General features: G+C 46.4%; 1 protein-coding gene across 2 annotated transcripts in view; it reads left to right on the top strand.

Moving 5' to 3' along the window:
* Positions 1 to 25,049, top strand: part of CGNL1 (cingulin like 1) — an 81,473-nt gene extending 56,424 nt beyond the window's left edge. For both annotated transcript variants that reach the window (XM_081170515.1, XM_081170516.1), the window contains 11 exons: positions 904 to 1,110; positions 3,255 to 3,359; positions 5,037 to 5,189; positions 6,742 to 6,912; positions 8,690 to 8,851; positions 10,718 to 10,807; positions 16,138 to 16,221; positions 17,784 to 17,908; positions 19,473 to 19,581; positions 20,336 to 20,499; positions 21,115 to 25,049. In XM_081170515.1, the coding sequence (XP_081026641.1) occupies positions 904 to 1,110; positions 3,255 to 3,359; positions 5,037 to 5,189; positions 6,742 to 6,912; positions 8,690 to 8,851; positions 10,718 to 10,807; positions 16,138 to 16,221; positions 17,784 to 17,908; positions 19,473 to 19,581; positions 20,336 to 20,499; positions 21,115 to 21,250 (1,506 nt within the window). In that variant the 3' untranslated portion in view covers positions 21,251 to 25,049. The remainder of the gene's footprint in view (positions 1 to 903; positions 1,111 to 3,254; positions 3,360 to 5,036; positions 5,190 to 6,741; positions 6,913 to 8,689; positions 8,852 to 10,717; positions 10,808 to 16,137; positions 16,222 to 17,783; positions 17,909 to 19,472; positions 19,582 to 20,335; positions 20,500 to 21,114) is intronic.
* The last annotated feature ends 443 nt before the right edge of the window (positions 25,050 to 25,492 follow it).

Genomic DNA, 25,492 nt, shown 5'->3' with positions numbered 1-25,492 from the left:
GTGGCAGCAGCAGGAGGCCCCATTAGCTAAAGTGGTGCTTCAGGTTAAGAACAGTTTCATGTTAAGAACGGACCTCCGGAATGAATTAAGCACTTAACCCGAGGTACCACTGTATTTAGAAGACAGACTGTGTGAGCCCCAAAGCCACTTCCTTCACTGCCTCTCCCTGTTCACGGCATTCCTGCTTTGATGTTGATTCTCTAAGATATGTCATGCAATGGTCTCCTCCTCCTCCTTGGCAGATGGTTCAAATGATGAATCCCAGGTGGGAAGCATGGACTCTCCTGGTTCATATCTGCCTAGTCTGAGTTTCTGCTGATGCAAATCTGCTGGTGGAGGATCTTCTATAACAGTGTTTGTTCCTTTTTTTTTTAAGTGTTTGTTAAGATGGAATTGCATTTAAAGGCTCAGGACACCCTCCTTGGCCATCTGCTAACTCCAAGCCCGTGTGTTAAGCAAATACATCAACAAAGTCCATCAGGCAACAGATGGAGCCTCTGCCAGCAACCTGCTGAGAGGGTTCAACAGCTTCCTGATTTCTACTTTGTAATGACCCAGCATATCCTCTCCTCCCCACTCGCAAATGCTTAAGTTGCCTCTTTTTTGAGCAAATTGGTCAGACCATCTAAATTCATCAGCAAACAGGACTTTGGCTTCTGCCACTTTAAATCCAGAGCAATTCTGCCCCCTCCAGTCTCCATTTACAACCCTGTGAAGTAAAGGTAGCTGGACATGAAGCCACATACTTTGAGGTTCAAGATGCCAATGTTGACCATCTCTTCAGATACAGGCCAGTGTGACTTTCCAATGGAGGCACATTCTATACACTGTGTGTGTGTCTGTGTGTGGTGAGTCTTCTCAGAGCTGCCGTCTTCTGACCCATGTCATGTGTTGTGTTCCTAGAAAATGGGCTCCCTGTCCAGTGCCAAGGCTGCGGCCGAAAAGATGCAGAGGACAGCAGAAGTTCAAGTGGCCAAGATGGTGGAGCAGAGCCAGGAGTTGGAAGGAGCCATTGCAGAGCTGGAGAAGCAAAGCAAAGAACTCCAGCAGGAGCTGGAGAGGATGAGAGGAGAAGGAGGGAAAAGGGAGGAAGTAATAAAGAGCTATGAGGTGAGCATTGATGCACAACCCACAGCCAGCATGTGTGGTTTTTTTATATCCTATTTATTAAGTCTCCAAAAATGTTTCAAAGCATTTGTCATCATATACAATTTTTTTTAACATCCAAAGTTTCTTCTTGACTTCACATCCCTCCTTACCTGATGCTTGTTTTTTTATTCCTTTTTATTCGTTGTTTTATAACAGATATATTTTTTTATTATCTAAACCCCACTAAAAACACTAAAACTACCTAGTCATCATGTTGGGCTGCTCGGGCAAATGAAAAAATCTGCCCATCATCCAAATACACTAATCCGCTGCTTAGCCACAGCCAACATGTTTAGAAGCCAAAATAAACCTGGGGCTTTGAATGCTCAGCTGTAGCAAAGGCACAAGTGGAAGGGTTTAGGGTGACCTTTGCCAGCCTGGAGCCTCTAGATGTTTCAAACTACAACTCCCATCAGCCCCAGCCAGTAACAAGGGGCTGGGCAGAGTAAGGAAGGTGAAGTCTGAACAAGATGGTTTCTTCTTTATTTGCTTTATTTTGTAAATACTGTACAGAAGTCACCCTTCTGCATAAGATTGTCAGGTTGAACACAGTAGTCATGCCAACACAATCATAATAACTAAAATCACCCTTGAAGATACACACTTTAAAATTAACTTTGTGCTGCTATTGCCTTCACACACACACACACACTGGGTGAGATTCACCTTTTACTCAGTGTAGACCCACTGAACATAACTAAGTTAGGCCCATTAATTTCAGTGGGTCTGCCCTGAGTAAAACTTAGTTGAATATCACTCCCTGGTTTGTTAAAGTATTGTGGATTGTATATTTATTTGATTTTGTTTCTACGGGGATATACGCTCGGTATTTATCACTCCTGTTATACAAAAATCTCCAAATGGGTCCGAACTTCAATGTCTAAAACTCCTGGTAGAGGACAAGGATCTACAGATCACGCTAAGGGGGGCCAAATTCTGTGTGACTGCCATAAAACTTAGGGAACAAGCTGTACTACCAAAGTGATTAAGGTTTTAAATGACAATTTTAGGTTATATTTTAGTGATCAAGATTTAATATATATTTTTAACTGCCACTATATCTGAATTGTCTCTGTTATACCCAATGGCAATTCAATATATTCCTGTTGTGTTTTATGTTTTTCCTGATATTGTAAGTGAGCCAGAATTGGTTTGTGACTGTAATAATAAATTCATTTGATTTTTAAATTGTGAACTGCCCAAAGGACACCATGGATTAGGCAGAATAAAAATGCCTACAAAAATAAATAGAATGAAAGCAAAGTAACAAAAGTAGTGGACCATAACCAAGGAAGGGCATAAAAACTCTAAAACTAGTCATCATGTTGGGCTGCCTGGGCAAATGAAAAAAATCTGCCCATCACTCAGATGACATCACCACCGACTCCAGGAAAGCTTCTCATAGAAAAATTCCAAATATGTGGTGCCTTTAACCCCCACCCTCCCACTTGACTTCTGCTGGGGCAGGGGGTGTCAAGGGAGGGTTTCAAAGGATGTGAGCAAGATAAATGGGGAAGGACTGCAGCTCTGCATGCAGATGACCCTCAGCTCGATCTCTGCTGACATCTCCAGCTGGGGCCAGGGACCCCGGAGAGCCTCTGCTGGCCTGTGTAAACAGTACTGAGCTAGGTGGACCAATGGCATGACTTGGCATCAGGCAGCTCCGCGTGCAGCTGCAATAGCAGGGTTCAGAGGGCAATCCCTTGGCCCTCGTGGGGCATGCAGGGAGGGTGGTGAGGCCCTAAGCCCACTTATTATTATTATTATTAATTTATTATTCATACCCCGCCCATCTGGCTGGGTTTCCCCAGCCACTCTGGGCAGCTTCTAACAAAATATTAAAATACAATAGTGTGTCAGACATTAAAAGCTTCCCTAAACAGGGCTGCCTTCACTTGGTTTGAGGAGCTGGGTAAATAAAAGAGCAGAATTGGTGCCACAAGAAAGAGAGCCAAACTAGGTGAATATGTAGACTCATTGTACGGGAGCAGAAGTTTTGGAGTTCCAAAATGGGCAGAAGTTTGAAATGTTGTATCTTTGGGAGAAACACCATGGGGAGAATGCTTCCTCAGTTTTTTCAAAGATAACCTTGTCTTTTATGGCAGAAAGAGAAGCAGCACTTGGAAGAGGCTCTGGCACGTCTGGCAGAGGAAAGGCAGGCACTGGCACTGACCAAAACCGCTTTGGAAGCCCAGCTGGAGGATGCACAGGTAAAGAAAACCTGACCCTCAGCCTTGCATCAGGCCTGCTCTGTCCCCTTTTGCCCTCCCTGCAGAGTCTTTGGGCTTCCATGTCCTCTGGCCTTTACTGGTGTCCCTGGTGGTGTCACCAGCAGGATTGCTTTCCTGCCACAGTTGTTGAACATCAGCATCGTATTTTGCTTTCTAAGTCTGTATCCCTTCGACTTGCTTTGCAGCATCCTAAGCTGTCATTTTCTTCCTACAAAGCTGGCATGCTTCTCATAGAACGGTGAGCAGCAGATCAACAGAACTGCTGCCGAGACCTGCTGGTTCAGGGGACTTTGAAACGGGCTGGATCTGTTGCCGCCACTACTCCAACTTCATCTCATTGGTAGTCTGGCCTACAGGCAGAGCACGCATTTTTTATTCTCCAGCACTTAATGCTTTTGCCATGCAGCCTCCATCTCTGTCAGATCTGAGTTGGTGTTGGTTGGTTTTCAAGGATTTGTAAACAAATGGTGAAGTTAAATGAGCTGTGAAAGATGGATTCATGGGGCTGCAGGAGTGTTTTGGAATGGAGCAGGGCTGGCAGATTTAGTTTAAAAACACACAGAGAAAAACACAGTGGTAGCTTTTAACATCATCTTGTGTTCTGGTTAAGTGCTACATTGCCTGCTAGGCTCTTTTTCTTCAGGATTCAAAGATCATGCTACTTTTTGCACCCTGTTCTCCTATTTAAAACCTGGTGTGAAACTTTTCAGCTATAAGAACTCCCTTTTATACTAGGGTAAAGGACGCGGGTGGCGCTGGGTTCTAAACCACTGAGCCTAGGGCTTGCTGATCGGAAGGTCGGCGGTTCAAATCCCCGCGATGGGGTGAGCTCCCGTTGCTCAGTCCCTGCACCTGTCAACCTAACAGTTCGAAAGCACGTCAAAGTGCAAGTAGATAAATAGGTACCGCTCCGGCGGGAAGGTAAACGGCGTTTCTGTGAGCTGCTCTGGTTCTCCAGAAGCGGCTTAGTCCTGCTGGCCACATGACCCGGAAGCTGTATGCCGGCTCCCTCAGCCAATAAAGCGAGATGAGCGCCACAACCCCAGAGTCGTCCGTGGCTGGACCTAACAATCAGGGGTCCCTTTACCTTTAAAGACATAAGAGTGACCCCTCCTAGCTTTACTTGTGCTGCTGAGGAGTCTCCTTTGCCCCATGCTTGGTGTGAACACTGGGGTGGGGGGGACAGACCTAAACAATCAGATTCAGAATATGAACTGTACACATTGAGCAGGGTGAGGTTTTTAGGTGCAGGTGTGTGCAGCACATGAAGCCACATTTACATAAACGCCCTTGATCCACCATTGTCCGTTTTGTACACTGAATTTGTACTTCCCTGGTGCTCAGCACAGTCAAATGCTAGGTGTGCTTCTGGGCAAGATTTGTGCTTGGTGGTACTTTACTTACAATGTAACCTCTGTATTTAACCTTTAAAATAGTGATTGTGCCCACAGAGCAACATTAAAAGCCCAGGTCCCTGCGCCAGGGAACTTAAATCAGAGGACCCCTTCTCTGATTTTATTTTATTTTTTAAGTTTCTTGTACAGCAGGGATTCCCCCCCCCCATTTGTTCTCATTTCTTGGAAGAATGTTAAGTGCATGGGATCAAAAAAATTGCAAGAGAGCATCTCATGCGGTGGCTTTTTTTCATGGCTGCAGAAGGACGTCAGCCGGCTGAACCAGGAGCTGCAACAGTTAACTGACCGGCTGAAAGATGAAGCTAACCAGAAGGATCAGTTAAAGAGGATGAAGAGTGAATTAGAGAATGAGAGGTGGCAACTGGACAAGACTATTGAGAAGTTACACAAGGAGGTATGAGCTGGCTGGAGATTAAATATCAAGGGCAGGGGGAGAGAAAATAAAAGACCAAATTGTACAAAAGGGTTAGAGAGAAAGAGAGAAAGAGGTACAAATGAAAGTGAAATGTGAACTTTGCACTTAATGTTTGGGACCCAGGGAAGATCAATAGGCGCTTTTAGAGCAGGAGTTGTAGCTGGAGCAGGAGCACAGACATCTATCCCAAGCGCAAAACTGCAGGAAACGGACAGCACTTCACCTGGGGCCTGAAATGTCAGCAAACCTGGTGATTTATTTCCAGCAAAACTTAAGAACAACACATTTGTTGCTGGCTTTTTTTTTAACCCAGTGGCCTCGGGGCTGGCTGCCGCAAGCACAGCCAAAGAAACACACCTATGCCAGCTCTTAAAAGGGCAGCATAGATTAAACATGAATTAGTCAGAATGACTGCCCCTTCTCTCTCCTCGCCCCAGCTTTTCATTCCAACCCACAGCCCTTCTTTGCTGCTCCTTTTCTTGATATAATTACTTACGGGTTCATTTTTTAAATGTTTAGAACCACTTTTCTGCTTGTATGCTGAAGGTAGTGTTCAGTGTAACCGTAAGAGTTATCTTTAAAAATGCAAAATGAACTATTATTATATTAGCCATTTCATGAAGCCAGATGAGACCATTGTCTCAGGCCTTCTCCTGGATCACTCACTCGCCCTCTTCATTGCCAACCAGCACTCCTGGAACTGCCACTAGCATGCTCACCCACCGGTGCTGAGAGCCAGGCCAAGTCCCCACGGTTTAAGTAGCCACCGTGCCTCTACAAACACTATTCAAAGACTTTATAGCAGAGGTGGGGAGCCTGGTGCCCTCCAAGATGCTTTTGGACTGCGACTCCCATCATCCTTGACCATTGGCCATGCTGGCTGCCGGGGCTGATGGATGTTGGGGCTCCAGCAGCATCTGGACAACCAGAGAAGTTCCCCACCCACCTTTCACTTTAGATCGTAATTTGTGAGCAACACAAGCTGAGAAACCACCAGTCTGTGATTTGCTCTTTGGCCTTCTGTGTTCAGCCTAAAGCAGGGGTCCCCAAACTAAGGCCTGTGGGCCAGATAAAGCCCAAGGGACTCGTTTATCTGGCCCGCAGTGACCCCCGCTGCCTGCTCTTACCAGCGCTGCACTGCGCAGCTGCCCACTTCTGGGTTGGAGGAGCACTGGAAATAGCTTGTGTTCATGCGCATGCGTTGTGCGCATGCACATTATTTCCGTTGCACATCTGGTCGGAGGAGGCCCGTGCACATGCGCACAAGCTATTTCCGGTGCTCCTCCTACCCGGAGGTGCACCAGAAATACCGTGTGCGCACGCATATGGGCACGCACTCCCCCGGCCTCCGGCCCACCTCCGCGTGATTGGCACTGGAGACACCAGCCCGAGGCGTGGTAAGTTTGCTGACCCTTGGCCTAAAGCTTTTGGATATGCCATTTCGTAGTTGGAGTGATGATGGGAACCTGCTTTGGGTATCTTTTGATTGCTTCCTGTTTCTTGCTAATGCTTCCTTTCCTTTTTTTGCTAGATGGCAGAAATCATTGAGGTTTCACGAACATCGACGCTGGAGCTGCAAAACCAGCTTGATGAATACAAGGAGAAGAATCGCCGGGAGCTTTCCGAGACACACAGGCAGCTGAAAGACAAAAACCTGGAGCTGGAAAAGGCCCACTTGGCGTCCCTCAAGATGCAGGAGGAGGTAATGGCTCCTCAGCCTGGAAGAATCATCCTGATTCTCTGGGACAATGTGGACTTTTGCTTGGGGGGGGGGGCAGGGAGAGAGAAAGAGAAATCCCAATCTCACCTGAGTTAGCTCCATCCAAGTCCTTGCCAGCAAGTGTCCTGTTCTGGTCTCCCATGGTCAAGAGAGAGGTAAGAACAGACACATTGGGCAAGCTTCAGTGTTTTACAAAAATTTGAGAACTTATCAGTGGAGGATATAAAAGAATGTGGCCTCTTCATCTTTGAAAAGGAGCCATTTTCTATGTTATGATTTACACAGGAACCTCCCTGGGCAAAGTGGTCCAACAAGAAACCTGTTTTCCAGCATGATTCAGTAACTGACTGTAAATCCTATAATGAGTTTAAAGGGTCACTGATCATGTAAAGAAGCTCCAGGAAGAAGGGAGGGTTTGGCTTGCTGTCCAGGGTTACTGAGTTATTATCTAAGGCTTGCTAAACCAGGAGATGGTTTCGTTAGAATGTTTTTTATCCCATCCCACACCTATCTCCCCAAAAAGCCATTGGCATGCTGCCATCTTGTGGCTGGAAGAAAATCATGCAAGATCACCAATACAAACAGTTAAGAAGTGCAAGTTCTGACTTAACAGACTTTGCTCATGAAAGAGCCTGGACTTTTAAAAAAGTCTCTGCGTGAGTGATTCCACGTGGAAACATTACATGGAGATTGTTAATCTGCACACTATATCTAGAGCTGTATCCGTGAACAGGATCTTACAGAAATCTAAGATTCTGAATCTGGAAGTGGTATTATATTCAAATAATCTTTTCCCACATGAGGTGCTCACAAAGTCACCCAAGAAAGTCCACGAGCACAGAACACACCTCCAAAGGCAATTTGTACAAAGCTGTGCTCCTCTTTTGGCTTGCCTAATGAGCCACAACATCCAGATATCTTGTTCCTTTGCATAAACGGCTAGATCTTCATTTGCTTTGCCTCTCTTGCTCCCATGTTCCCGTTTCCTTTAGATAACCTTCCTCAACCCAGTCCCCTTGAGATGCGTTGGAGGTTTTTAAGTTGGATGGCCATCTGCCATGGATGCTTTAGTTGGGATTCCTGCGTTGCAGGGGGTTGGACTAGGTGTCCCTTCCAACTCTATGATTCTGTGACTACAGCTCCCATCAGTCCTAGCATCATACAGCTGTACCGGATGAGGGTGATGGGAGTTGTAGTCAAGAACATCTGGTAGATACCAGTTTGGGGAAGGTTGTCCCAGGAGGCTGAGGTGAGTTTTTTTACTTGCTGATCTGGGCAATGCCCACACAAATGTGGCCACAGATTCCTGATATTGAGAAAATAGAGCTGCCTTATTTGGTATTTCTTTCTGTAACCAGTTCCTTTCTTTTCAACAACCACTTTCTTCTTCTCAAACTGGAGTGGGTACCCCAAAATGGTTAAGCTGCTTTCAGTGTTAGCTGGACAGGTGAATTTTCACAAGACACCTCCCAAATGGGATTGCTTGCTACACTAGGCCAGGATTCCTGCACAGGGCAAGGTGGTTTGTTCAAGGGGTGGGCAGTTAGCCTTATGGGGATCCACTGCCCCTTCTCACCTTTGAATCAGGCTTGGAGGGAAGTCGGGCTTATAATAGCAGATGGGCCCATGAATCTGTACTTGGAAAATGCAAGGTGGGTTCACTTTGCCCTATAAGTTTCTCTGTCTGCAACAGACCAGACTAGTGATTGCCTCCTACCCAGGGGGCTCTTTAGCCCACAATTTCTTCTTCTTCTTTCAGATGCATTTTATGGAAAAGGAATTACGAGATCACCAGAGAGCTCAAGATGAGGCTATTACCAAAACACAGCTTCTGGAACAGACTTTGAAAGCCTTGGAATATGAACTGGAGGCCAAAAATCACTTGAAAGAAGATAGAGCAAGACAGGACAAGATCATGGAGGTAGATGAGATGAGTGGGGTGGAGGGTGGGAGAGAGCTGAGTCACCTTTTCAGACACCACCAGGAAGATGAACATGGGGAAGGGGGCTGACTCCAGCTCCAGCTCCAACTCCTTTCCATAAGCATCACCAGAGGCCAATGAGGTTTGGTTTGATTGGCTTTCTCGCTTGTCTCACACAAGACTATTTAGCTGCCTGGCCTTTGCTTACATGTTTCCTTCCTCCCTTCTCTCTGGAGAGGGAAAGACATGTTGCCCAGATGTGATCAGCTGGCTATTTGAACTGGAGCAGGCCATCCCTGGCACTGGGGCACAGAGCACCCACAGAAACACACAACTACACACAGACAGAGTTGCAAGGGTTCTGGGAGCGCATGTTTCAAATCTCACCCTGCTCCATTCACACTCCATCAAATGTTGCCCCTCTAAGTGCCCGTTGAGGTTGCTGGTACATTCAGCCCAGCCCACCACCTGCCACATTCCCACACCTCCTTTCAAAGACTGTTTCCAAGGCAGTATTACAAAAAGATGGCAATATAAAACAAAAAGGAATTGTAAAATGGCAGTAGAATCATAAAACAGCAGCTAAGCTATGTTTTGGCACTCACGGCTCTGCTGGAGTATGTAGAAGCCCCTCAAGGCATCACCGACCCCTTTTCCAGGAAGGGGAACTGTGAAGACTGCCCTTGGTCTGGGAAAAGCTGCCCACCTGTGGACCTGTGGACCTCTGGTTTTCCGGGGTTCTTCATGTGATGCTGCCATCACGGCTGAGGGGAATGAAACTCTGGTTGCCCTAAGGAACTGCCCCAGAGATTTTTTGGGGGGATTTCACATCTAATTGCTGATTCCTTTAAGCTTGAGAGATGTTGAATGATGATCAACGCAAGCCAGAGATGGGCGCCTGTGATCTTTTAGTTAATGATGGACTATAATTGCCGGCATCCCTGGCCATAGACCATTCTTGTTGGGCTGATGAGAGTTGGAGCCCAATAAACCTTTGGAGACCCACAGGTTCCCCATTCCTGAGATAAACACTTGGGAGCGCAGTCCTCACCAGTGCTTTCCCCCCTGTTGCTCCATGCCAGTATGCAGCACCAGCACTGTTTTCCAACAGCTTAAAGCAGGAGAGCAATGACTGGGGGCTGTTCAATCCTCTGCACCTTGGAAGTATTTCCAAGATCCTGTTTCCCTGCTTCCCACTTCCTCTAGTTTCTTAGCATTGCCGTGACAAACATCATAGCTGTCATTGCTGTTATCATCATGGCAGTTTATTCAGCCAATCCCATCTCCAGAATTTAACCTCCACCCTGGCTGTTCTGTGAGTCCACTGCCTCTTCTGCCCACTCTGATTTGACCAATGAGAGAGACTGTAATATGGAAGGTGACTGACAGCTGGTTCCTGGGTGGGTGGGTGGGGAGCAGTGACCGGCAACTCTGCAAGCCATTGGGGGCATGATTTGCAAAGGCGGGAAGCCCCAGCAGCCAATGAGATTTGAGAACGGAAAGGAAGGGGTTGAGGGAAAGAAGCCATGCAGGGAAGGCACTTCCGGTGCCTCGTCCCACCGCACAGGTGCCGTTTCCCTCTCCTCTTCCCGCCTCAACGCCTGCCTCCTCATGTGGCTGTGTCGCCAGTGGAGGTGCTGCAGCTGCTGTAGGGGCACATACAGGACTTTGCCTCTTTTAGGAGCAAGGCTGGTGCGCCTTTGAGTGGTACGGTGAGTACCAGCACCATTTTCCTGGTAAAAAACACTGGTCCTCACCCAGTTTCTAGTCCTGAATTCTTATCTTCCAGAGTTTGCCTTGGTCACCCACTGCTACTCCTTCTTCCCACTCTCAGCCACTGAGCCAATGTTGTGTCATCTCTTTTAGTACAAGATGTCCCAGCTGGAACTCGAGCTTGAAGAGGAGCGGAACAATTCAGACATCTTGTCTGAAAGGATCAGCAGGTGCAGAGAGCAGGTACCTGAGCAGGGGGAATTCTCCACTGGGCAGCTCTGGCTGGAGGGAGCACATTAAGATTCCTGACAATCCGCTGGAGTTCTCTAATTGGGCCCAACCCACCAGCCACTACTCAGCTGTGTTTCTAGGGATTCCATTCACATTCTCCTCTAGACAGCATACAAGACGATTGCCCTGTGTCATCCTTGCAGCTTCTCTGTGTGGCAGGTGGCACTGGGAGAGTAGGACTGGCCTAGGGTGAGTTTGGGGGCCGTGCCAGGAATGTGAGTCCAGCATTCTGTCAGCAGCATTAGCTGGTAATGAATCCCTCTGTTTCTTGTTGGTTTGAATTGGGCATGTACAAGCCTTCTCTTCTTCCTTCCTCTCTCCTGCTTAAAAGTTGTTTGTATTTATGCGGCATTTTGTGGGGCTAGGGCAAGGGGGCCCTTATTGGACCCACAGACCATGCCAGTGTTCAGTGGGGATGCTGCAGCCCATTCTGTGCCCAGGATCATGGAGTGGAGGGATGTAGCTGTAGTTTTTAATCAGACGTTTTAAAGGAAATGCAAACCACCAACTTTCTGACCAGCAGCATATTATGTAAGTTGGGAGGCGGGTGTTGGGTCAGGGCAAAATAGGTGTTCGTCCCAAAGGCTCTGGAGCCCCTAATTTTATACGAGTTACAAAGTTTTCCTTGTTCTGAGTCAACACTAGGATGGCCAAAGGATGGATTCCCAGGAGACTATTTCAGGGTCTGCTAAACATTCACAATAAAGCAAGGACTAATAATGGGTTTGTTTTGGTCAACATCGTTGATTAAGGGTGCCAACTGACCCAGCCCGGTTTGCCCCTGTGCCTTTAACAAAGGTTTGGGCTGTGGCAATGTGCAGGTGTCATTTCCATGGCATGGATGAAGCTAAATGTTGTTACCACTTGCTAATTGCTGCTGAAGTGACAGCAGCAGGGGCTGGCTGAAAAGTTGGCAAACCTTTGGGTGACCCAGGAAACTCCCCTCCCCCATTGCTGGCAAGCTCTCTTAATATGAAGTTAATGGAGACTAATCTGTAGAGTGATCAGCATTAAATAGAAAATATTGCCTAAGTTTTATGGTGCATTTAACTCCTTAAACTGCTGTTCGTCATGATTGAGAAGCTGTACATTTCTGCTTTGGAGTTAATGGCAGCTCTTCCAGCTCAGCAGGTGAGAGTTGCAGCTTCTTCATAGCCCCATACTTCAGGTGGCTTTGAGAGGAAAGAAATAATTGAAATGCGATTGTGGGGCTCCAGGGCCCTGGATTGTGTTCCCTGGATTATGCCCACTGTGTTGCTGGGGTGTAAGGAGGAGAAGGGAACATGCGGCTTGCTTTTGCAAAAATGTAAGGAGATGGGAGAACCAGTTGTGTCTCTGTGTCATTTTGTTTAGTCAGTCCCTAAACCTTGATTAAAGGGACGTCACCCAGAATCAATGCTGAGGGTGACACTATCAGCAGGAACAAAATCCTGTGTTATTATTATTTGCAAAGCTTGCAGGGGTGACTTGAACCCGAGTCCAGCTGTGGATATGAGAGAGCCTTCTTTGGCAATGCCACTGTGCCAGTGGCCAGCATTCAACAGCAGCCCTTATTCTTCTACTGCCTGGATGCATTCTCGTCCTGCAGCAACTAACAACTAGGGCCGGGGGACGGACGACCAAAGAAATAAAGCTGACTGAATTAATTGACTCCGGAGCAGCTTCTCTTGAGGGGCCTGTTTCCATAGCAATGGCACAGTAAATGAGCAAAGGATGAAGTTACATTGGCAGGGCTGTCATTCACTTCTTTTGGCAAAGCAGTCCCAGTGGATGCTGCACACCTGCTCCTCACTTGGCGCAGGTGCGTGGAGCAGGCAGATGAAAATGTGGGAAGTGCTGGCTTTTTTTTGGCCAGAGAGGCATCCATGCTTCCATTAGTTCCCTTTATTGAGCAGCTGAGTGTTTCTGCTGAGTCAGGCGGCCCAGGAACAGGGAGGGCTGAGGCTTTATTTTCTCCTGGCTTTCCCCTCTTGAGGACTAGTGAGACATGTCTGTGTCCAGTGGGAGACGGAAGACAGCGGCTGCAGCCGTCTTTAGGCTATTATTAGAAATCAAATTACTTTTCTCCTTGACAACGAACTCCGCAGCTGCGCCTTGTCCAGAAACAGACCCAAAGCACCAAGCTCTCTAATAAAGGCCCCTTGGACCGGACGTGCTTGCTCTTCAATGGGCCTCCCTTCCAGCTGGAGCAGCTGCCACCTGAAGCCGTGCAGTTAATGCTTGTGCTTGTCATAGAATTAGAACATCTTTGATGCATTGGGAGGGAGAAGATAAAAAATTCAGAAGAGCACAGTAGGCCCATGTCTCTTCTGTCCTAGTGGCCAAGATGTGCCAGTCTGGGGCTATCAGGAACCTGCCCCTAAATCAAAGGTAGGCAAACTAAGGCCCGGGGGCCGGATCCGGCCAAATCGCCTTCTAAATCCAGCCTGCAAACGGTCCAGGAATCAGCGTGTTTTTACATGAATAGAATGTGTGCTTTTATTTAAAATGCATCTCTGGGTTATTTGTGGGGCATAGGAATTCGTTCATATTTCCCCTCCCCCCCAAAAAATATAGTCTGGCCCCCCACATGGTCTGAGGGACAGTGGACCGGCCCCCTGCTGAAAAGGTTTGCTGACCCCTGCCTAGATCCTTCACTAAATTTGATCTTCTCCACCGATCTTTTTTCCTTAAAAAATGTTTAGGGGTACTCTCATTTTGACTCAAGAAAGTCACCATTCAGTAGTGCAAATTGGGGAAAATAAATACAGCAAATGGACAAAAGTACAAAGAACATGCATTACCTCATATTACACAGCTGACAGCTCACAGTAACGCTCACTTCTGTCTGAGACTCAGGGAACACCAGGAAAGGAAAGGAAGCCGCTGTTGGAGGTGGTAACAACAAAATTGACCAATCACCGTGCTAGATTCCAACTCCTACTTCACACATTAAACGCTCGCTTCCGTGTGAGACTCGGGAAACACCGTGACAGGAAATGAGGCCGCCATCGGGGGTAGCAATGAAACTGACAATTCACCGTGCTAGAGAAGAAACTAATTTTTAAAACATTTTTCGTTTCTTCTCCCGTTAGATTCACAAAATGTTTAGGGGTATGCGTCCCCCCCCCCAAAAGCACTTTCTCCACCAAGGAAGAACAAGACCCTCCCATGGCCCACAGCTCAGTTAACACCCCTTGAGAGCCGCGCCAAGGGTTGCAATTCAGAGAAGCCCAGTAAACCCTGAGAAGACCCCTGCTTCAGACCCCCCAGCATTGGGCCCAGTGAGATTGGCACCACAGGCAGCCCTTGGGGAAATGTCCACCAATAGACAATTCTGTGTTGACCCTTCTACACAGAAGCATCCTTCAACCACCACAGCAGCAGCATCCATCACCTCAGTGCCCCTTGCTGTCCTACATCCATCTCTAATGTGAGACCCAGGGATGGCCGCCCACATTTTTCACAGCCTCTGAGCACACAGAGGACACAATAGCTCAGTGTCTGGAACCTCACTGTGACCAGCTACATCCAAGCCCACTGACAAACACCATCCATTTAAAAGCTGCATCTTTAATTAGTTGCTCATTAATTCCCCCCTCCCCTTCAGAATTTTCTTTCATTTTGTCTGGGCCTCCTGAAGCAATTATAGCAGAGTTTTCTGCATGACCCCAATAAAAGGGCCTTGTAAAAGATGAAAGTAGGGGTGGTGGGCACTCCATGACAAGATCTTCCAATGGCCAGACAACAACATTGGTTTCAGAAGTTCATGGTACTCGGGGTGTGTATGTGTGGGCATATGGAGTGCATATGCTGCCATTTGGAATTTGGTGCACATTGGGATGGAACTGACCCTGTGTCTTGGATATGACTGAACCTTCCACTAGGATCCTCTTTGACCTCATTTTCCTATAAAATGGCACTGGTATCTTTGGCTAGTATCTCATTCCACCTCTCTCTCGGTGTTTGTGTGGCTGTGATTTTTACCCTAAGAAAATGACTTTGCTTTCCCAAGCTCTACTTCCCCCACTTCATTCCCCTTCTTGACCCCCCTTCTGTGGCTAAGCTCCTCCTTTGCCAGCCCCCTTTGTCTTCACCCAAACCCACCATTGGTCTTTGCCCTCCCCACTGCTCCCTTGGGTCAGAAATAGCTCCCTTCCTTCAGAAGCAGCTTTACACCGGACCAGACTATTTGTCTTAGCACTGCCCACTTTGACTGGCAGGGAGGCTCTCTCTAGTGGTGGCACATGCAGAGAAAAGTCCCATGCGCATTACCTGCAACCTGAGCTTTTTTAACTGGAGATGCTTCTGGAGATTAACCTGGGACCTCTTCCAAAATATGTCCTGGGCTACATTGAGCTACAGTTTCTCCTTTCCTCCCATCTGGCTTCTTTTTCCACAAGGCAGTCCCTGAGCAAGCCTGATGCTCCTTTCTTTCCCATCCTCGTCCATCCTCATACAGTGGTACCTCGGGTTACATACGCTTCAGGTTACAGACTCTGCTAACCCAGAAATAGTACCTCGGGTTAAGAACTTTGCTTCAGGATGAGAACAGAAATTGTGCTCCGGCGGCGTGGCAGCAGCAGGAGGCCCCATTAGCTAAAATGGTGCTTCAGGTTAAGAACAGTTTCAGGTTAAGAACGGACCTCCAGAACGAATTAAATTCTTAACCTGAGGTACCACTGTACTAATATTCATGCTGCCCTTCCTGCCACTTGTGCCCTTTCTGCCCATTTCAGACTGGAAATGCCCTTAGCTGTGGCCAAGTGGGTGACTACTAGCCATGATGGTTGTGTACTACTTTCAGGATCAGAGGCAAGGCCAGCTGCCGAGTACAGTGGTACCTCGGGTTAAGAACTTAATTTGTTCTGGAGGTCCATTCTTAACCTGAAACTGTTCTTAACCTGAAGCACCACTTTAGCTAATGGGGCCTCCCACTGCCATCGTGCAATTTCTGTTCTCATCCTGAAGCAAAGTTCTTAACCCGAGGTACTATTTCTGGGTTAGTGGAGTTTGTAACCTGAAGCGTCTGTAACCTGAGGTACCACTGTATCACACCTGGGGACATGCTGTTGCCCTTGTGCCTTGCTGGTGGGCTTTCAGGAAGCCCCTAGTTCACCCCTGTGGGACGCAGGGCTGGATAGGCCCGCTTGGGTCTGACCTACCCGCAGGTCTCTTTTTAGTGCCCGCAATTCTACGGCATTGGCTGGAGCTGTAGAGGAGAGTCTTAAGACGTGTTGTTAGGTTGCTACCATTTGGAGGTTTCAGCCTTTTTCCTTTTCTTTTTTGCTTATCACCTACAGATTGAGCAAATGCGGAGTGAGCTACTTCAGGAAAGGGCTGCGAGGCAAGACTTGGAATGTGACAAGATTTCGCTGGAGAGACAGGCAAGGATTGCGGCTTGTTTTGTGCTCAGGCTTGGGGTGTTTGATGCCAGGACCGGACAATGGGAAATATGGATGTTAGCAGGCAGTGCCAGTGTGTACTGAGTGCACTCCCAGTGCCATGGAGTGTCCAGAGCCTGGCTCAGCCTCCCCCAGCCTAGATCCCTTCAGATAGTTTGGGCTGCCACACCCACAGCTGTACTCCCAGAATCTTATGGCTGTGCTGGCCAGGGCTGCTGGGTGTTGTCCAAAACAGCTGAAGGGCATCAGGTTGGGGAAGGCTTGCCTAGGCCCACACCTTCAGGGTTAAGGAGCAGAGCTGCCTCCTAGCAGGGTTGGACACCAGAGCCTCTTCTCTTGGAAATTACACAGGAAAAACCCACCCATGGCCATCTCAGCTTAAACACTTCAGGAGCAGAGTGCCACCTAGTGGTGGACATGCATCTTAGCTGTCCAAAGCTAAAGGCTCAGCCAGACATCCTTTTGTCCACGTTACCAGGCACAGGTCCAGGCTTTGAAGCTCTGTGCCCGAGCGGTTTCCCTGCGTTTGCCTGCTGAATTGGAGAAAATGGCAATCGAGTTTTCTGCGGATTGTCATTTTGCTCCAGTTCAGTGGTAAAACATAGGTTTTCATGAGGAAAGCGCTGGGACAAAAACAAAAACAGAAAATGCTTGGACAAAGAGCTTTAAAGTGCAGATCTGTGCCTGAAAAGTGCAGCAGTATCTGAAGTGTGGATGATCCCTACGTGTGTGTTTTTCCTTCTCCAAAGGATCCACTATTTTCTTTGTGTTTGTGTAGCTTCAGCATAGAAGCCAACTCCTAGGGGCCAAGGTCCCTTCCGCCCCCCTAAAGTATTTGACTTCCCCCCCCCCCAGGTTGATGGCCATTGCCATTCAAATAGGGTTTGTGTGCACTGTGTATTGTGATTGATTATGTGAGGCGGGGCTTAGCTAGGCCCCCCCAATATTTTATTCAAGTCTGCACCCGTGATCTTCAGCAAGACTTTCACTACATGTTGTGAAATACAGAAACTTCACATCTATAACTTCCATATCCACAACAGTTTCTGCCAGCCAGTAAAAGCCACCAAAAGAGGTGGGTCTTTAAGGCCCATTTCAAAATATAAAAGGGTGAAGTTTCCCTGATTTCACATGGGACTGAATTTCACAAATGTGGGGTCACTCAAGAGAAGGGCCTGTTCCGTGTGCCCAGCAACCTAAGCAGGGCCTGTGAAGCAGATGGTTAGGCATAGGCAGGTTGATCTGAATTGTTGATCCTTTCTGAGGAATCTTAAGGGCTTTCAGGGTTATCACAGCACTTTGCATCAGACCTGGAAGGTACGAAGGTCAGATCTGAGCAGAGGGCCACAATCCCTTCAGAGGTTTCCATTAATCAAAATGAGAGACTCTTCTGACAGAGTGGGACTCATATTAACTGGGGAGAAGAGATGGATGCCATTCGCCAGTCAAAAGTCTAGGGCATGCAGCTGTCCAGGCCCCGTGCTGCATTGCTAATTTGTCCACAGACTTATCTGCTCAATAAGCTCTGCATATTCTTACTCTAGAACAAAGACCTGAAAAGCCGGATCTTTCACCTTGAAGGTTCTTACCAGTCCAGCAAAGAAGGGCTTCTGGTTCAGATGGAAACCAGGATCATGGAACTGGAGGAGCGGCTGGAGAATGAAGAGAGGTAATGCAGACTGCAAGACCACCCAGGGAACACCATGTCCCAGTCAGATATTCATCTACCGTATTTTTTGCTCTATAGGACTCACTTTTTCCCTCCTAAAAAGTAAGGGGAAATGTGTGTGCGTCTTATGGAGCAAATGCAGGCTGTGCAGCTATCCCAGAAGCCAGAACAGCAAGAGGGATTGCTGCTTTCACTGCGCAGCGATCCCTCTTGCTGTTCTGGCTTCTGAGATTCAGAATATTTTTTTTCTTGTTTTCCTCCTAAATAAAGTCTTATGGTCTGGTGCGTCTTATAGAGCGAAAAATGCGGTATTTTAAGAGTCGCAAAAGGCCTCTCATCTAAATACTGGAGACCCACCACCTCTGTTAGCTTAAAAAAGAATTGAACCTATTTCAAAATTTGTACTGCTTACAATATTTCAGATCAATACAAAGTTTATAATCCACCCATCCAATAAAAATAACACAACAGCAGAGCCACATATAAGAAGAACAGGTAGTAGAAGCAGACCATCCATACTTACTGGCAGTGGACATCAGAATATCTCATGCTGGAGACACACTATACGGAAGGGCTGTTGTCTCCATGTCCTGGCTGGCAGACTTCCCACCTTCCCACTTGTCTAGACAGGCCTTTGATATAGAAGTGTTCCAGGTTTTCCTTACCCTTAAAAGGTAAAGGGACCCCTCACCGTTAAGTCCAGTTGTGGACGACTCTGGGGTTGCGGTGCTCATCTCGCTTAATTGGCCGAGGGAGCTGGCATACAGCTTCCAGGTCATGTGGCCAGCATGACTAAGCCGCTTCTGGCGAACCAGAGCAGCGCACAGAAACGCCGTTTACCTTCCTGCTGATGTGCTTTTGAACTGCTAGGTTGGCAGGAGCAGAGACTGAGCAACGGGAGCTCATCCCGTTGCGGGGATTCGAACCGCCAACCTTCTGACTGGCAAATCCTAGGCTCTGTGGTTTAACCCACAGCACCACCCATGTCCCTTACCCTTAGAGACATATAATTCATGGGTTATTTTCTCTCCAATAGCCAGTCAACATATTTTTCTTCCACAATGAAAGGTTTTAAGTCCAATAATATATTTCATTTCTGGGCCAAAGAAGTTCTTATTGTATCCGGCATCCATGTAAGAAGTTAACTCGATCTGAAAATTGCTGTTTGATCATCCCATAAGTTCAAAATGACAAGTTGTGGGGAAGCTTGGATGGAGTATTTTTTTAAAGAAAAAATTCTTCAAAAACACCACCCCAAAATTTGGATGTCAGGGGCATTCCCACAAAAATGGAAAAACGTCCCTCTGCTACTGGAGCTGCACCAACAGTCCTGTGTGGCAATTGATGTCATGTGAGAAAGCTGGCCAGGAGTACGATGCTGCCTTGTAGAATTTTTAAGGAACACCCCCTTACACAAGCTGAGGTTGATTTATAGGGCTTAAGTACCCATGTTGCATTCTACTCTGAGTCATCTATTTTCAATTGTAGGTTCTTCTCCCAGGTAAGTGGAACATTTTTTGGTTCTTACCTTGCTACCTGTGAGTATTCCCTTCTCTTTTCCTAGGGATCGAGCTAACCTCCAGCTGAGTAACCGCCGGCTTGAAAAGAAAGTTAAAGAGGTCATGATGCAAGTGGACGATGAGCATCTCTCTCTGACAGATCAAAAGGACCAGGTAAGGAAGAAAAGCATCACTTGGGCTAATGTAGTTACCAAGGATTTGTCCCCCAAATTTACTTTTATTAAGTTTATAGCTCACCCTTCATCTTGGGACTGTGAGCCACCCCAGGAACTCACTAAAGACACTAAAACCATCACAAATATTACACAATATGAAATGGCTTCCATTTTTAAGAAAAAAGGGCGCTGGTAGTCACCATGAAGTTGTTACAGTAAGTGCCACACTTTTAGCATTTTGGGTGTGTGTGTGCCAGTACTGCATACCCTTCAGTACCCCCAGAAAAAAGCACCGAGTACACCTCTGCTTTTTCTTGTTTGTGGCATCCAATGCCTTCTGTTGTTCTAAAGCAGGGATTTGCCCACATGGTGTCCTTCAGAGGCTGGGACTCCCATCAAGTCCAGCCAGCCCAGCCAGTGATGATGTTGATGATGGGAGTTGCAGTCCAGCAGCATCTGATATGCTCCACTTTAGTGGCCCATTTATTTCCCAAAGGGTAAAATGCATACATTCATACATACTCGGTCAAAGGGATCCCATGGAGGGTTGGTCACTTCTGGAGCAGGTCCTTCCAATTCCCAACCTCTGGCAAAGGCTTTGAGCTTAAGCTTTCCTCTGACCATAAAAATAGCATTTCCCATGATTACTCCGTTGCTCACATAGGCTCCATGCCCTCCATCAAGGGTTGCTGAGGATGACTGATCCCTTGGCCTGCCAAGCTCTAACTGGCCCCTTTCTTCTTATTTCTCAGCTGAGCTTGCGTTTGAAAGCAATGAAACGCCAGGTGGAGGGAGCAGAAGAAGAAATAGATAGGCTTGAGAGCACCAAGAAAAAGCTTCAGAGGGAGCTGGAAGAGCAAGTTGACTTGAATGACCAACTGCAAGGACAGCTGAATGCAATCAAAAAGGAACTCAGGTGGGAAAGGAGGAGCCTTGGGACCCAGAAAGGTTTTCATCAACCCTTCCCAAGATCTGGAAAGTCACTGCTCCACTTGCCACATTGGCTCCTTGCTCATGGGTTGTATGACCCAACTCATTCTCCTCATTCTGGATCTAAGAATCTTTGTTTGGAAACCTTAACCAAGCTGATCATCCCTGCCCCTTCCAATTTATAATTTTGGGGTTCCATGGCACTTTGGATTGGATTTCCCCCTACCCTAACATTCAGCCCTCTGGGAACTAGTTTAAAATGTCCAAATTTGGAGCTTTCCCTCAAATTCCTTCCAGAAAAAATGTAGGACTTATGTGTCATGCCAGAACCTTCACTTTCCAAGGAGCTTATTTTTGTGTAAACATTTGGAGAAAGAGGAACTTTGCAGAAAGGGGCACATGCCCAAGATTGCAGTGCTCATTCTGGTGTTTCCCCCCAGGGCTGTGGAGAAGACAGTTGCACCCATTTTCCTAGCCTTGTAGTCATTGGATTGGCTCATTCAAATCAACCAGCGTCTTTAAAATACATCATGAAAGCAGTCCAAATGTTGACAGCCAGCTTATAAAGCCACGCTAACATGTTTATATATTTTTGCTTTAGCAGGCACAAAAAGACCTCTAGTAAAATGCTGAATGACCTTGAAGATGACGACGACGACTTCAGCACTGATGGGGAGAGCCTTTATGAAGCACCTTCAGGATTTAAATTCTTAAAGGACGATGATATCAAAAGCTAAAAATTCAGCTGTTCCATGAGTTGTGGATGTTCAGCCTTCATTGTTGAAAAGCAATGAGCTACGGACTCTGGAAGCCAATGGCTGCAGGAATATTGGTGCTGGTTGGCATTTATCTCTCTCTCCACAGTGTGCCATTTTCAGACTTGAGATATTTCAGAAATAAACAGCCTAAAACACAAAGGATTTGCTTTCCAAACCCAAAGCTGCCTGCAGACATAGAGAGTACACCACTAAATTAGGATGACGTTTCTCAGCAGAAATAGGATGGTTGCTAAAATTGTGTCCTAAGGAGCCAGCGCCTTCTGTTTCTAAACTGCATCCATCTGACATGGATGCTAGAGGTTTTTTTTTAAAGAGAGAAAAAGAGTATTTAACTGATGTAACTAGAGGAAACTGTATAGAATGTACATATTTTAAATTAGATGTTTTAATTGATCACACTATAGCTATTTTTGTAAAGCTTCCCGTTTTTATAGAGCACATGCAAAGTACTGAAATCTCTGCTGAAATATCATACTATTTTTCAGCTTGAAAAAGCCTTACATTCCAAGTATTCAGCAAGCAAGGTTTTAGGTCTCCAAGCAAGCAAGCAAGACTCTGTGGGAGGGTTAGGAAAGCTTTTATTCACAGGGCTCATAGAACATAAAGAGCAAGTTTTGAGCCAGAAGCATTGGATGCAGCTATTCCAGTCCCCAATCCTTGGTTTTCAGGAGTGTGCGGATGCACTCACTGTGTCTTTCATACTGATCCTGCCGTTTCAGTGAAGGAAGAGAATTTTGGGAGCTAGGTCTGCATCCCAGGAGCAATGACCTCCACGGGAATGAGCTCCCATGGATCTTGGCAAGGCTTTCCTGACATATGGAAGTACAGCAGTTTGTGGTGCCTTGAGCTTCTCTCACATCTAAATCCTCTGCTGTTCATGAAAAATGAGTTGAGAAAAAACGGTTCTCCTCTGGATTTGCAACTTATTTTTTCCACAACAACCCCCCCCCTATTTTCAATTGGTCTGTTTCATTCTGACCCAGCAAAGCCCTTGAGAGCAAAAGAACCAGGTGATTTCCTGCTACAGCCAGGTACAGAATCCCCGACTCTTTACTCCAGCTCTAGTGCACTCCCACTTCTGGTGTTTTAGGCTGGGTACACATGATGTTAGCCATATTCTATATGAGTCTTAGAGTTTTTGCCCAAACTGATATACTGTTGTTTGATGCATTTCCCTCAAACCAGCTTCCATCCCGATTCCGAAAACTTAAGCTGCAGTTAAGTTGAGGTGTGTACATTTGAGACAGTCATTGTGCATGTGCAGATGACACCTTCATGAATAGGATTTTCTGGGGAGGGGAGAAGGGGTTGTAGGCACAGAAAACCAAACAGGTAATGTGCATTAGGTGAAGACACCTCCATCCCATCTCTGGTGTGCACAGCAACATGCAAATGCAACTTGAAACACATGGGGTTGGGGGAAACAACCTCATTGTGTTTTAAGCTACTAATGTGTACATGGCCAGTCTTGGACCAGAAGCTAAAACAAGCCACTTTGTTCTAAATGGTTTACCAAATCTACTGTTGTGGACTACAAAGAACTGCACAACAAGCATATAAGAAACAGCTATCCCACTCCGACTTTGCATTTTATCTACAGGCTTTTATAAACATGCTTTTGTGTACACTGGGGAGGCTAACCTGTGGTCCTTCTGATGATGTTAGACTACAGCTCCCCTCACCATTCTTGACCATTGGCTATGCTAACTGGAGCTAATGGGAGCTGCAGCCCCACATCGTCAGGAGGGGAACAGATTAGCGAGGATTAAACACACACACACACACACACACACACACACACACACACACACATAGGTTTTATTGCAATACCATATTGCCATCTATGCAGCTTTGGTATTCTACAAAAGGAAGCATCCTGATTCATCAAACTGCTATACTGATGAATGCTGAATTACATGAGAATTATGTTAATTACAGTAGGTGGCCAACTTTGAGGAGTTAATCAGTTTTGGAAATCCATTGCTCAACATGTTGAGAATGAACTCGAGTTGAATGCTGCCTAGTTAGCAACAAAAACAAGTATGTCTCAAGTGTACTTGGGATTTTAAGTAACTTTGGTTATAATAACAATGAAAATCTTGGAAGCAAAAAAATGTGCATATGGGTCCACAGTAGCACTGTTAAGGGAACAAAGATACCAATTAAAAATGAAGGGTAAGAAACCATTCCTGATGAAGGAAACTTTGCTTCTGTATTGGAACAGGTAAAGCAGCAGTGTTTGTATGGCTTGAGTCTTGCATAAAAGCAATTAAGCCTCCATAATGCCTCCCATTGTGCATACATTAATAAATTCCCCACAACCCCCAAATTGGCAGTACCCTTTAATAGGAGAAGAAGCCTTAGATGAGTTGCAGGGCTATAAGGAAAGTGGGCAGGGGAGGACATCAGTCTGTGAAGTTTGTTTGATCATCTAAGCAAAATCAAATCCAGGCACTGAAGATCCCATTAGAAATGGCAGCTCCTGGGCAGCAAATGAGTCATTTGGAGTGCTGCTGCACAGCAGCTGACTTTGTAGCTTGACGTTCATGCTAAGAGTTCCTAGGGGCAGGTAGAGGCTTCGAGAGAACTGGAATTGGGGTGTCACGGAGGTCTGAAAGAATCTGAAAGCACCCAAGTGGCTTTCCTGTGGAAGTTTGATTGGCAGAATAGTCTGGTCCATCTTACAGGGCAGCAGCTGTAGGGAATGGAAAGGGAATTCTAGGTACAGTCAGAGCACCAGCTTTGTATGCAGAAGGGGCCCGGTTCAGTCCCTAACCCCTCCATATGAACACAGAATAGCGCTGCTGCTTTGGGCCAAAAAGGCCCTTCCAGTCCAGCACCCTGCTCTCGGGATAAACCAGATGCCTATTATGGGAAGCCCACAAGTGGGACCTGAGCACAACAGCACTTTCCCCGCCTGTGATTCCCAGCAAGTGGAATTCAGAGGCACTCTGCTTCCCACAGTGGAGGGAGAACCATGAACCATTGCCTTATCATCCACGAATTTGTTCAATCCTCCTTTAAAGCCATCCAAGTTAGTGACTCTCCTTACCTCTTCTGGGAGTGAATTCCATAGTTTAACTATGCACTGTGTAAAGAACTTTCAAAATACTTGTTATAGGTATTTCAGGTATGCTGGGGGGAAAACCCACCTGAGTTGTTGGAGAACCACTACCCATCAGAGTAGATCATACTAAGCTAGATGATACTCAATATGAGGCAACTATTTCTGTTCAATTAGGGAGGTTATACTGTGCAAATCCCTTGAAAACAAATCTGAATTGTGGTTCCTGCCAATGTTCTTTTCAGTCCTCTCTCTCCATTCCAGCCCATCAGCATCAACGAGAGGATTGTCACTAATATCTGTAGGAGGCAGATTGCACCATACTCAGGCAGCATTTTTAGAAGGGAAAAAGAAACTGGAAGTCTATTGTGTTGACAATCAATAGAGGCTACCTCTTGTGGTTTTATGTTTGTTCTGAAACTATCATATAGACATTATTTTACACTGGTGTTCAGCTGTCCTTCCAGAAATATAGGGCAGAATCTACCAGGAGGTTCCCTTCCAAAGTCCCTGTTCATGTCAAGGATTCATGCAAGAGAAATTTCCTTGTGGACTCTGCCCATAAACTGATTCACTCAAGCCATTTGTGTGTGGGGAGGTGGGAAATCAAATAATTCTGGCAGCTACCTCCAGATATGCTTAAACTGTAAAGGACTAGTCATTCTGAAATAAAATTACATTGGCTAAATATCATCCAATTTTGGAGTCTCTTTGTGCAGTTCCAACACCCTCTTTCTCAAGAGTAGAGGCACCTGGTGGACAGTGGTAGCCCAAACAGAGTTGGATCTCGAACATTGTTAAGGGTGGCAGAGTGGAAGACAGTTCAGTGGGAACTTTTATATAAGCAACATGGAAATGGGTCAACAGGAATAGGCCTAATGGATGAATAACATTCCCTCCATCTCTTCACAATGAGAGAATGGAAGCATCCTGGGGGTTCCTGCGCTTTTTCCTTCCCTTTTTAGTATTAAGCATGTTGCCATGTTATGCCTGCACTGAGATTAACAAAAATGGTGGTAACCTTTTAATCCAGTAGCAAGCTTCCTACAAGCCTCTTTTTCAAAAACTTGTTTAAAAACCAGGCATGGTTAGCAGTGGAGCTGTCGTAACACTACATCCAAGCAGTGCTTTTCTTC

The sequence above is a fragment of the Podarcis bocagei genome (genome assembly GCF_964188305.1).
Source record: "Podarcis bocagei genome assembly, chromosome: 14".
Lineage (NCBI taxonomy): Eukaryota > Metazoa > Chordata > Lepidosauria > Squamata > Lacertidae > Podarcis > Podarcis bocagei.
The sequence above is the reverse complement of the archived record's forward strand: the minus strand, read 5'-3'. Positions and strand labels throughout refer to the sequence as shown.